This window comes from Oncorhynchus mykiss, chromosome 11 (genome assembly GCF_013265735.2).
Source record: "Oncorhynchus mykiss isolate Arlee chromosome 11, USDA_OmykA_1.1, whole genome shotgun sequence".
Lineage (NCBI taxonomy): Eukaryota > Metazoa > Chordata > Actinopteri > Salmoniformes > Salmonidae > Oncorhynchus > Oncorhynchus mykiss.
The window spans coordinates 208850-221767 of NC_048575.1; the positions used below are offsets into that span (position 1 = coordinate 208850).

The 12918-nt window shown below is 46.6% G+C and overlaps 1 protein-coding gene across 2 annotated transcripts in view; it reads left to right on the forward strand.

Moving 5' to 3' along the window:
- The window catches only part of dlec1 (DLEC1 cilia and flagella associated protein), a 114489-nt gene that overhangs the window by 15498 nt on the left and 86073 nt on the right, over positions 1 to 12918 (forward strand). For both annotated transcript variants that reach the window (XM_036934638.1, XM_036934639.1), the window contains exons 8-9: positions 5796 to 5880; positions 11167 to 11254. In XM_036934638.1, the coding sequence (XP_036790533.1) occupies positions 5796 to 5880; positions 11167 to 11254 (173 nt within the window). The remainder of the gene's footprint in view (positions 1 to 5795; positions 5881 to 11166; positions 11255 to 12918) is intronic.

The following is a 12918-nucleotide window of genomic DNA, read 5'->3' on the forward strand; positions in this document are numbered from 1 at the left end:
GACGCGACGAAGATATCGCGGAAGGAGAAGTCGAACTGCGACAGGATTAATGATCTGAGAAATACGGAATGGACCAATGAACCGCGGGGTCAACTTGCGAGAAGCGGTCTTAAGGGGAAGGTTCTGAGTGGAGAGCCAAACTCTCTGACCGCGACAATATCTAGGACTCTTAGTTCTACGCTTATTAGCAGCCCTCACAGTCTGCGCCCTATAACGGCAAAGTGCAGACCTGACCCTCTTCCAGGTGCGCTCGCAACGTTGGACAAAAGCCTGAGCGGAGGGGACGCTGGACTCGGCGAACTGAGATGAGACCAGCGGAGGCTGGTACCCGAGGCTACTCTGAAAAGGAGAGCCCGGTCGCAGACGAAGGAAGCGAGTTGTGGGCGTATTCTGCCCAGGGGAGCTGTTCTGACCAAGACGCAGGGTTGCGAAAAGAAAGACTGCATAAGATGCGACCAATAGTCTGATTGGCCCGTTCTGCTTGACCGTTAGACTGGGGGTGAAAGCCGGAAGAGAGACTGACGGAAGCCCCAATCAAACGGCAAAACTCCCTCCAAAATTGAGACGTGAATTGCGGACCTCTGTCCGAAACGACGTCTGACGGAAGGCCATGAATTCTGAAAACATTCTCGATGATGATTTGTGCCGTCTCTTTAGCAGAAGGAAGCTTAGCAAGGGGAATAAAATGAGCCGCCTTAGAGAACCTGTCGACAACCGTAAGAATAACAGTCTTCCCCGCTGACGAAGGCAGTCCGGTGACAAAATCTAAGGCGATGTGAGACCACGGTCGAGAGGGAATGGGAAGCGGCCTGAGACGGCCGGCAGGAGGGGAGTTACCGGACTTAGTCTGCGCGCAGACCGCACAAGCAGCCACGAAGCGACGCGTGTCATGCTCCCGGGTGGGCCACCAAAAACGCTGGCGAATGGAAGCAAGCGTACCCCGAACGCCAGGGTGGCCGGCTAACTTGGCAGAGTGAGCCCACTGAAGAACGGCCAGACGAGTAGGAACGGGAACGAAAAGAAGGTTCCTGGGACAAGCGCGCGGCGACGGAGTCTGAGTGAGTGCTTGCTTTACCTGCCTCTCAATTCCCCAGACAGTCAACCCGACAACACGCCCCTCAGGGAGAATCCCCTCGGGGTCAGTGGAGGCTACTGAAGAACTGAAGAGACGAGATAAAGCATCAGGCTTGGTGTTCTTAGAGCCCGGACGATAAGAAATCACGAACTCGAAACGAGCGAAAAACAGCGCCCAGCGCGCCTGACGCGCATTAAGTCGTTTGGCAGAACGGATGTACTCAAGGTTCCTATGGTCAGTCCAAACGACAAAAGGAACGGTCGCCCCCTCCAACCACTGTCGCCATTCGCCTAGGGCTAAGCGGATGGCGAGCAGTTCGCGGTTTCCCACATCATAGTTACGTTCCGACGGCGACAGGCGATGAGAAAAATACGCGCAAGGGTGGACCTTGTCGTCAGAGAGGGAGCGCTGAGAAAGAATGGCTCCCACGCCCACCTCTGACGCGTCAACCTCGACAACGAACTGTCTAGTGACGTCAGGTGTAACAAGGATAGGTGCGGATGTAAAACGATCCTTGAGGAGATCAAAAGCTCCCTGGGCGGAAACGGACCACTTAAAGCACGTCTTGACAGAAGTAAGGGCTGTGAGAGGAGCTGCCACCTGACCGAAATTACGGATGAAACGACGATAGAAGTTCGCGAAGCCGAGAAAGCGCTGCAGCTCGACGCGTGACTTAGGGACGGGCCAATCAATGACAGCTTGGACCTTAGCGGGATCCATCTTAATGCCTTCAGCGGAAATAACAGAACCGAGAAATGTGACGGAGGAGGCATGAAAAGAGCACTTCTCAGCCTTCACAAAAAGACAATTCTCTAAAAGGCGCTGGAGGACACGTCGAACGTGCTGAACATGAATCTGGAGTGACGGTGAAAAAATCAGGATATCGTCAAGGTAAACGAAAACAAAGATGTTCAGCATGTCTCTCAGGACATCATTGACTAATGCCTGAAAGACAGCTGGAGCGTTAGCGAGGCCGAAAGGAAGAACCCGGTATTCAAAGTGCCCTAACGGAGTGTTAAACGCCGTCTTCCACTCGTCCCCCTCCCTGATGCGCACGAGATGGTAAGCGTTACGAAGGTCCAACTTAGTGAAAAACCTGGCTCCCTGCAGGATCTCGAAGGCTGAAGACATAAGAGGAAGCGGATAACGATTCTTCACTGTTATGTCATTCAGCCCTCGATAATCTATGCAGGGGCGCAGAGACCCGTCCTTCTTCTTGACAAAAAAAACCCCCGCTCCGGCGGGAGAGGAGGAGGGGACTATGGTACCGGCGTCAAGAGCTACAGACAAATAATCTTCGAGAGCCTTACGTTCGGGAGCCGACAGAGAGTATAGTCTACCCCGGGGGGGAGTGGTTCCCGGAAGGAGATCAATACTACAATCATACGACCGGTGTGGAGGAAGAGAGGTGGCCCTGGACCGACTGAACACCGTGCGCAGATCGTGATATTCCTCCGGCACCCCTGTCAAATCACCAGGCTCCTCCTGTGAAGAAGAGACAGAGGAAACAGGAGGGATAGCAGACATTAAACATTTCACATGACAAGAGACGTTCCAGGAGAGGATAGAATTACTAGACCAATTAATAGAAGGATTATGACAAACTAGCCAGGGATGGCCCAAAACAACAGGTGTAAAAGGTGAACGAAAAATTAAAAAAGAAATGGTTTCGCTATGATTACCAGAGACAGTGAGGGTTAAAGGTAGCGTCTCACGCTGAATCCTGGGGAGAGGACTACCATCCAAAGCGAACAAGGCCGTGGGCTCCCTTAACTGTCTGAGAGGAATGTTATGTTCCCGAGCCCAGGTCTCGTCCATAAAACAGCCCTCCGCCCCAGAGTCTATTAAGGCACTGCAGGAAGCTGACGAACCGGTCCAGCGTAGATGGACCGACAAGGTAGTGCAGGATCTTGAAGGAGAGACAGGAGTAGTAGCGCTCACCAGTAGCCCTCCGCTTACTGATGAGCTCTTGGCTTTTACTGGACATGAAGTGACAAAATGACCAGCGGAACCGCAATAGAGACAGAGGCGGTTGGTGATTCTCCGTTCCCTCTCCTTAGTCGAGATGCGGATACCTCCCAGCTGCATAGGCTCAGCACCCGAGCCGGCAGAGGAAGATGGTAGTGATGCGGAGAGGGGGGCAACGGAGAACGTGAGCTCCTTTCCACGAGCTCGGTGACGAAGATCAACCCGTCGCTCTATGCGAATAGCGAGTTCAATCAAGGAATCCACGCTGGAAGGAACCTCCCGGGAGAGAATCTCATCCTTTACCTCCGCGCGGAGACCCTCCAGAAAACGAGCGAGCAAAGCCGGCTCGTTCCAGTCACTGGAGGCAGCAAGAGTGCGAAACTCAATAGAGTAGTCTGTTATGGATCGATTACCTTGACATAGGGAAGACAGGGCCCTGGAAGCTTCCTCCCCAAAAACAGAACGATCAAAAACCCGTATCATCTCCTCCTTAAAGTCCTGATACTGGTTAGTACACTCAGCCCTTGCCTCCCAGATTGCCGTGCCCCACTCACGAGCCCGTCCAGTAAGGAGAGATATGACGTAGGCGATACGAGCTGTGCTCCTGGAGTAAGTGTTGGGCTGGAGAGAAAACACAATATCACACTGGGTGAGGAACGAGCGGCATTCAGTGGGCTTCCCAGAGTAACACGGCGGGTTATTGATTCTGGGCTCCGGAGATTCGAAAGCCCTGGAAGCCTCGAAGCCGGTGGATCGAGGCGGAGATGGTGAACCTGTTCTGTGAGGTTGGAGACTTGGGCGGCCAGGGTCTCAACGGCATGTCGAGCAGCAGACACTTCCTGCTCGTGTCTGCCTAGCATCGCTCCCTGGATCTCGACGGCAGAGTGGAGAGGATCCGAAGTCGCTGGGTCCATTCTTGGTCGGATTCTTCTGTTACGGTGCGTGAATGAGGACCCAAAAGCGAATTAACGTAAACAGAACTTCTTTAATAACAAAACATAGGTAGGCTCAGATGGACCGGCAGATTCCGACAGGACAGGACAAGGTTGCAGCAAACATGACGATAGTCTGGTTCAGGCATGAAAAACACAAACAAGAATCCGACAAAGACAGGAACAAAAACAGAGAGAGATATAGAGGACTAATTAGAGGGAAAAAGGGAACAGGTGGGAAAAGGGGTGACAAGGTAGTTAGGAGGAGACAAGGAACAGCTGGGGGAAAGAGGGGGAGAAAAGGTAACCTAATAACGACCAGCAGAGGGAGACAGGGTGAAGGGAAAGGACAGAAACAAGACACAACATGACAATACATGACAGATTTAAAACCATATTGTATCACAGAGCCTCTCCTCTTTCTAAAGCTCTCATTAACTGTTCTGTATATAATTATATGAATATGTATATACTGTAGGAATAGTGTGTAAATACAGTAGTCATTAGTTTTTTTCTCTTGATGTCTTTATTGTTATTTAATTGAATATTGTCTTATGTTGTTCTTGTCTATAACTGTTATGTACCCTGGTGTATTTTATGTTTTGTTTGGAACCCAGGAAGAGTAGCTGCTGCATGTCAACAGCTACTGGGGAACTATTCAACTAAACCATAACACTTCAAGGCTAACAAGCACACACATTTTCTTCAAAAAAACTTCAAAAAAATGTCAGTTTCTAGTTCCATTAGATTTTAGTTGTTACATTCCTAGAAGTCAGCTTCCTTCCATTATTGGGTGTATATCAGCGGCAGCATGGAGACAACCCTGAAGTTGGAAACTTAATGTTTAAATCCTGTTGGGGATTAATCAGAATTAGTTGGGTAACATAGATAAGATGTTTTATTTTCATGATATGCTTGTGAGTTACTTCTCATCAGAAGGTATTTTGTTGTACTATAGTGGTGGCCATTTGCAGTCATCTGTTCTCTGTCAGGACTATGTTGCTTGGGCCGCAGAGAGGGGAGAGGTCAAGCGTGTCATCATGTGTAAACGTATATTTTAAACCATGTGAAGGGATGATTGATGGGGAACCAATTATCTCTTGGCTCCACTGTGTCTGTGTGCCAGTCACTCCCTACTTTTCCCATCGGGAGAGGAGGATGGCAGTGTCTGGAACCATTCTATGTTCCCTCTCTCGTTGCCCCTATCTTGACCTAGAGGCTCACTTTCCTCTCCATGAGCTTGTCCAGAATTGGTTGTATTTGGGATGGGAGTATCTAAAATGACAATTGATATATACCATTGGGTGGGGGTAATGTCTTGGTACCATTTTGTACGATAATTTATAGCCAATGCTGTCTGGCTAGGGGATACTCCTCTCTGAAGTAAAGTCTTTCTTTGTCTAAGTTCCTAAGACCTGTGGTTTGTCATGTCGACTAGGGGGGGTGGATCTTTGCTATAAAGGATCCCAGTTGCCATTATGTTGACGACTCTCAACTTTTCATTAGAGATACTGAATTGTTGAAAGTCAAAATGCTATTGCAAAAGCTTAATTATTATTAAAGGTGAAGATTAAGCATCATTCTGACTGGTGTGTGATTTGCTCTCTCATCATTTGGTAATTAAGGAAATTTCCACGACAATCCTAATGTGGTTAACTTAATAATTACCTGGAGTAGACATGCATGACACTTATTCAGGACACACAAACCTGTCTGTTTTCTGTGTGTCATTGTGTTTTTCATCAGTTGCCCAGTCTGTCTACCTATCACAGCGCAGTAAATAATGCCCCATAACCTGTCTTCATGTTGTTCCCCCCCAGATCCCCAGCTGAGCCCATCCCTGTGTTCCTGGCCAATCCACCTGTTGTCTTCTTCACTGACTACAGAGTGGGACAGGTATTTGAGGTATGTACTGACGACAGTGGGACAGGTATATGAGGTACGTACTGACGACAGTGGGACAGGTATATGAGGTACGTACTGACGACAGTGGGACAGGTATATGAGGTACGTACTGACGACAGTGGGACAGGTATATGAGGTACGTACTGATGACAGTGGGACAGGTATATGAGGTGCGTACTGACGACAGTGGGACAGGTATATGAGGTATGTACTGACGACAGTGGGACAGGTATTTGAGGTATGTACTGACTACAGTTGGACAGATGTATGAGGTACGTAACGAATACAGTAGGATGGATGTATGTACCTCATACGAGGTACGTATCGACTACAGTAGGACAGATGTATGTGGGACGTATCAACTACAGTAGGACAGATGTGTGAGGTACGTACTGACTACAGTGGGACAGATGTATGAGGTAAATATCAACTACAGTAGGAGAGATGAATACGGTACGTATTGACGACATTGTTCCTGGCCAATCCATCTGTTGTCTTCACTGACTACAGAGTGGGACAGGTATTTGAGGTATGTACTGACTACAGTTGGACAGATGTGTGAGGTACGTAACGAATACAGTAGGATGGATGTATGTACCTCATACGAGGTACGTATCGACTACAGTAGGACAGATGTATGTGGGACGTATCAACTACAATAGGACAGATGTGTGAGGTACGTACTGACTAGATTAGGACAGATATATGAGGTTACGGAACTGACTACAGTAGGACAGATGTATGTGGGACGTATCAACTACAATAGGACAGACGTATGAGGTACGTACTGACTAGAGTGGGACAGATGTATGAGGTACATATCAACTACAGTAGGACAGATACATACGGTACGTATTGACGATATTGGGACAGGTGTGTGAGGTACGTACTGACTACAGTGGGACAGGTGTATTGGGTACGTACTGACTACAGTGGGACAGGTGTGTGAGGTACGTACTGACTACAGTGGGACAGGTGTATGAGGTACGTACTGACTACAGTGGGACAGGTGTATGAGATATGTACTGACTACAGTGGGACAGGTGTGTGAGGTACGTACTGACTACAGTGGGACAGGTGTATGAGGTACGTACTGACTACAGTGGGACAGGTGTATGAGGTACGTACTGACTACAGTGGGACAGGTGTCTGAGGTATGGTACAGAAACAAACCTTCACCTCACCTCACTTTTCCCCACTGGAGTAAAATCTCTTATCTATTGTAGTCATAACGTTCCAAATCAAAAAATCTAATCAAATGTATTTGTCACATACACATGGTTAGCAGATGTTAATGCGAGTGTAGCGAAATGCTTGTGCTTCTAGTTCGGACAATGTAGTAATAACCAACAAGTAATCTAGCTAACAATTCCACAACTACTACCTTATACACACACGTGTAAAGGGATAAAGAATATGTACATAAAGATATATGAATGAGTGATGGTACAGAGCGGCATAGGCAAGATGCAGTAGATGGTATCGAGTACAGTATATACATATGAGATGAGTAATGTAAGGTATGTAAACAAAGTGGCATAGTTTAAAGTGGCTAGTGATACATGTATTACATAAAGATGCAGTAGATGATATAGAGTACATATGAGATGAATAATGTAGGGTTTGTAAACATTATATTAAGTAGCATTGTTTAAAGTGGCTAGTGATATATTTTACATCAATTCCCATTATTAAAGTGGCTGGAGTTGAGTCAGTGTGTTGGCAGCAGCCACTCAATGTTAGTGGTGGCTGTTTAACAGTCTGATGGCCTTGAGATAGAAGCTGTTTTTCAGTCTCTCGGTCCCAGCTTTGATGCACCTGTACTGACCTCACCTTCTGGATGATAGCGGGGTGAACAGGCAGTGGCTCGGGTGGTTGTTGTCCTTGATGATCTTCATGGCCTTCCTGTGACATCGGGTGGTGTAGGTGTCCTGGAGGGCAGGTAGTTTGCCCCCGGTGATGCGTTGTGCAGACCTCACTACCCTCTGGAGAGCCTTACAATTGTGGGCGGAGCAGTTGCCGTACCAGGCGGTGATACAGCCCGACAGGATGCTCTCGATTGTGCATCTGTAGAAGTTTGTGAGTGCTTTTGGTGACAAGCCAAATTTCTTCAGCCTCCTGAGGTTGAAGAGACGCGGCTGCGAGTGAGCCATGTTTCTGTGAAGCAAAGAACGTTACAGTCTCTGATGTCCCTCTGGAATGCTACCCTTACTCGGACATCATTAACCTTTGTTGTCAAGAGACTGGACATTGGCGAGTAGTATGCTAGGGAGTGGTGCGCGATGTGCCCCCGGAGCCTGATCAGAAGACCGCTTCGTTTCCCACTTTTACGAAGTCATTGTTTTGGGTCGCTGGCTGGGATCCATTCCGTTGTCCTGGGTGAAATTGCAGAACACAGGATCCGCTTCGGGAAAGTCATATTCTTGGTCGTACTGATGGTGAGTTGACACTTGCTCTTATATTCAGTAGTTCTTCTCGACTGAAACCTAAGATGACCTGGGGCAACCAATGTCAGAAATAATAGGAACGCGAAGCGAGGCGGCCATCTCTGTCGGCGCCAGAAGTAAAAGGACCGTTGTCTAGTGTTTCTCTTATCTATTGTAGTCATAACGTTCCAGGACCGTTGTCTAGTGTTTCTCTTATCTATTGTAGTCATAACGGTCCAGGACCGTTGTCTAGTGTTTCTCTTATCTATTGTAGTCATAACGTTCCAGGACGGTTGTCTAGTGTTTCTCTTATCTATTGTAGTCATAACGTTCCAGGACCGTTGTCTAGTGTTTCTCTTATCTATTGTAGTCATAACGTTCCAGGACCGTTGGCTAGTGTTTCTCTTATCTATTGTAGTCATAACGTTCCAGGACCGTTGTCTAGTGTTTCTCTTATCTATTGTAGTCATAACGTTCCAGGACCGTTGGCTAGTGTTTCTCTTATCTATTGTAGTCATAACGTTCCAGGACGGTTGTCTAGTGTTTCTCTTATCTATTGTAGTCATAACGTTCCAGGACGGTTGTCTAGTGTTTCTCTTATCTATTGTAGTCATAACGTTCCAGGACCGTTGTCTAGTGTTTCTCTTATCTATTGTAGTCATAACGTTCCAGGACCGTTGTCTAGTGTTTCTCTTATCTATTGTAGTCATAACGTTCCAGGACCATAAAAAATCCTACAATGTGATTTTCTGGATTTTTTCTCTCATTTTGTCTGTCATAGTTGAAGTGTACCTATGATGAAAATTACAGGCCTCTCTCATCTTTTTAAGTGGGAGAACTTGCACAATTGGTGGCTGACTAAATACTTTTTTGCCCCACTGTATATATATATATAACATTCTATTGGTTGGAAGAATTTTGTATAATAATTTAAATTGAAAAATTATGTTTTTAATCTGCCGTCATCTTGCACATCAGTTCATAAACAATGTGCCAAAGAATCACTACATCGAAAATCTCTTCCCAACTATTTTGTTATCTATAGTGCCTTCGGAAAGTATTCAGACCCTTTGACTTTTTCCACATTTTGTTACGTTACAGCCTTATTCTCAAATGTATTAAGTAGTCCCTGCCCATCAACCTACACACAATACCCCATAATGACTAAGCATTAAATTTTTGCTAATTTTTGCTAATTTCTTAAAAATAATAAACTGTGATATCACATTTGCATAAGTATTCAACCCCTTTACTTATTACTTTGTTGAAGCACCTTTGGCAGCGATTGCAGCATTGAGTCTTCTTGGGTATGACGCTACAAGCTTGGCACACCTGTATTTGGAGAGTTTTTCCCATTCTTCTCTGCAGATCCTCTCAAGCTCTGTCAGGTTGGATGGGGAGTGTTGCTGCACTGCTTTGCTTTATCTTGGCCAGGTTGCAGTTGTAAATCAGAACTTGTTCTCAACTGGCCTACCTGGTTAAATGAAGGTGAAATATATATATATTTTTGTAAAGTCTGGGCTCTGGCTAGGCCACTCAAGGACATTCAGAGACTTGTCCTGAAGTCACTCCTGCATTGTCTTGGCTGTGTGCTTAGGGTCATTGTCCTGTTGGAAGGTGAACCTTCACCCCCAGTTTGAGGTCCTGAGCGCTCTGGAGAAGGTTTTCATCAAGGATCTCTCTGTACTTTGCTCCGTTCATCTTTCCCTCGATCCTGACTAGTTTCCCAGTCCCTGCCACTGAAAAACATCACCACAGCATGATGCTGCCACCACCATGCTTCACCGTAGGGATGGTGCCAGGTTTCCTCCAGACGTGATGCTTGGCATTCAGGCCAAAGAGTTCAGTCTTGGTTTGATCAGGCCAGAGAATCTTGTTTCTGATGATCTGAGAGTCTTTAGGTGCCTTTTGGCAAACTCCATGCAGGCTGTCATGTGCCTTTTACTGAGGAGTAGCTTCCGTCTGGCCACTCTAGCATAAAGGTCTGATTGGTGGAGTGATGCAGAGATGTTTGTCCTTCTGGAAGGTTCTCCCATCTCCACAGAGGATCTCTGGAGCTCTGTCAGAGTGACTATCAGGTTCTTGGTCACCTTCCTGACCTAGGCCACTCTCCCCGATTGCTCAGTTTGGCCAGCTCTAGGAAGAGTCTTGGTGGTTCCAAACATCTTCTATTTAAAGAATGATGGAGGTCACTGTGTTCTTGGAGACCTTCAATACGGCAGAAATGTTTTGGTACCCTTCTCCAGATCTGTGCTATCCTGTCTTGGAGCTCTTTGGACAATCCCTCGACCTCATGACTTGGTATTGGCTTTGACATGCACTGTCAACTGCGGGACCTTATATAGACAGGTGTGTGCTTTTCCAAATCATGTCCAATCAATTGAATTTACCACAGGTGGACTCCAATCAAGTTGTAGAAACATCCCAAGGATGATCAATGGAAACAGGATGAACCTGAGCTCAATTTACAGTCCCATAGCAAAGTTGCTAAATACTTACGTAAATAAGGTATTTCTGAAAATGTATTTTTGCTTTATCATTATGTGGTATTGTGTGTAGATTGCTGAGGATTTCTATTTATTTAATCAATTTTAGTATAAGGTAACTTAACAAAATGTGGAAAAAGTCGAGGGGTCTAAATAGTTTCCCCAGGCACTGTGTCTACATGTTGTCATAACATTCCAGGACTGTTGTCTAGTGTTTCTCTTGTCATTGTACTCATAAGACCTCTGATATTCCCTGGTTTTGTTGAACTACAACCCTGTGATTCTGGTTCACCAAGGCTTCAATAAACGACGACAGTGGAATCCATTATTTGCAATGATTGACCTCTTCCTCTCCTCTCCTCTTCCTCCTTCAGACTACAGTGGAGCTGAGGAACATGACTGCTACCAGCCGACATGTCCGGGTCCTCCCCCCCACCACCCCTCACTTCTCCCTGGGTCTCGGTCAGTACTCTAACCTCCCCCCACCACCCCTCACTTCTCCCTGGGTCTCGGTCAGTACTCTAACCTCCCCACCACCCCTCACTTCTCCCTGGGTCTCGGTCAGTACTCTAACCTCCCCCTCACCCCCCCCCCCCCACCACCACCCCTCACTTCTCCCTGGGTCTCGGTCAGTACTCTAACCTCCCCCTCACCACCCCCCCCATCACCCCTCACTTCTCCCTGGGTCTCGGTCAGTACTCTAACCTCCCCCCACCACCCCTCACTTCTCCCTGGGTCTCGGTCAGTACTCTAACCTCCCCCTCACCACCCCCCCCACCACCCTCACTTCTCCCTGGGTCTCGGTCAGTACTCTAACCTCCCCCCACCACCCCTCACTTCTCCCTGGGTCTCGGTCAGTACTCTAACCTCCCCCCACCACCCCTCACTTCTCCCTGGGTCTCGGTCAGTACTTCCCCCCACCACTAACCCTAACCTTCCCCCCCCACCACTAACCCTAACCTTCCCCCCCACCACTAACCCTAAACTTCCCCCCCACCACTAACCCTAACAGTACACTTTAACTTGAAATGAAAATACTTTATGAAATGTGTAATATCTGAAAATGTAGCTAGCTATCTTACCAGGATACATCATGGTTGGACGCTTCTCCCTGTCACGGATGCCATGGTTGCCCTTAGTTTGAATATGTTTATTTAATTATTTTATTTTTTTACCTTTTTTTAACTAGGCAAGTCAGTTAAGAACACATTCTTAATTACAATAATGGCCTACCAGCAGGGATGGGGGGCTGGTATTAAAAATAAATTAAATACAAATATAGGACGAAACACACTACACTACATAAAGAGAGACCTAAGACAACAACATACAGTGCCTTGCGAAAGTATTCGGCCCCTTGAACTCTGCGACCTTTTGCCACATTTCAGGCTTCAAACATAAAGATATAAAACTGTATTTTTTTGTGAAGAATCAACAATAAGTGGGACACAATCATGAAGTGGAACGACATTTATTGGATATTTCAAACTTTTTTAACAAATCAAAAACTGAAAAATTGGGCGTGCAAAATTATTCAGCCCCTTTACTTTCAGTGCAGCAAACTCTCTCCAGAAGTTCAGTGAGGATCTCTGAATGATCCAATGTTGACCTAAATGACTAATGATGATAAATACAATCCACCTGTGTGTAATCAAGTCTCCGTATAAATGCACCTGCACTGTGATAGTCTCAGAGGTCCGTTAAAAGCGCAGAGAGCATCATGAAGAACAAGGAACACACCAGGCAGGTCTGAGATACTGTTGTGAAGAAGTTTAAAGCCGCATTTGGATACAAAAAGATTTCCCAAGCTTTAAACATCCCAAGGAGCACTGTGCAAGCGATAATATTGAAATGGAAGGAGTATCAGACCACTGCAAATCTACCAAGACCTGGCCGTCCCTCTAAACTTTCAGCTCATACAAGGAGAAGACTGATCAGAGATGCAGCCAAGAGGCCCATGATCACTGGATGAACTGCAGAGATCTACAGCTGAGGTGGGAGACTCTGTCCATAGGACAACAATCAGTTGTATATTGCACAAATCTGGCCTTTATGGAAGAGTGGCAAGAAGAAAGCAATTTCTTAAAGATATCCATAAAAAGTGTTGTTTAAAGTTTGCCACAAGC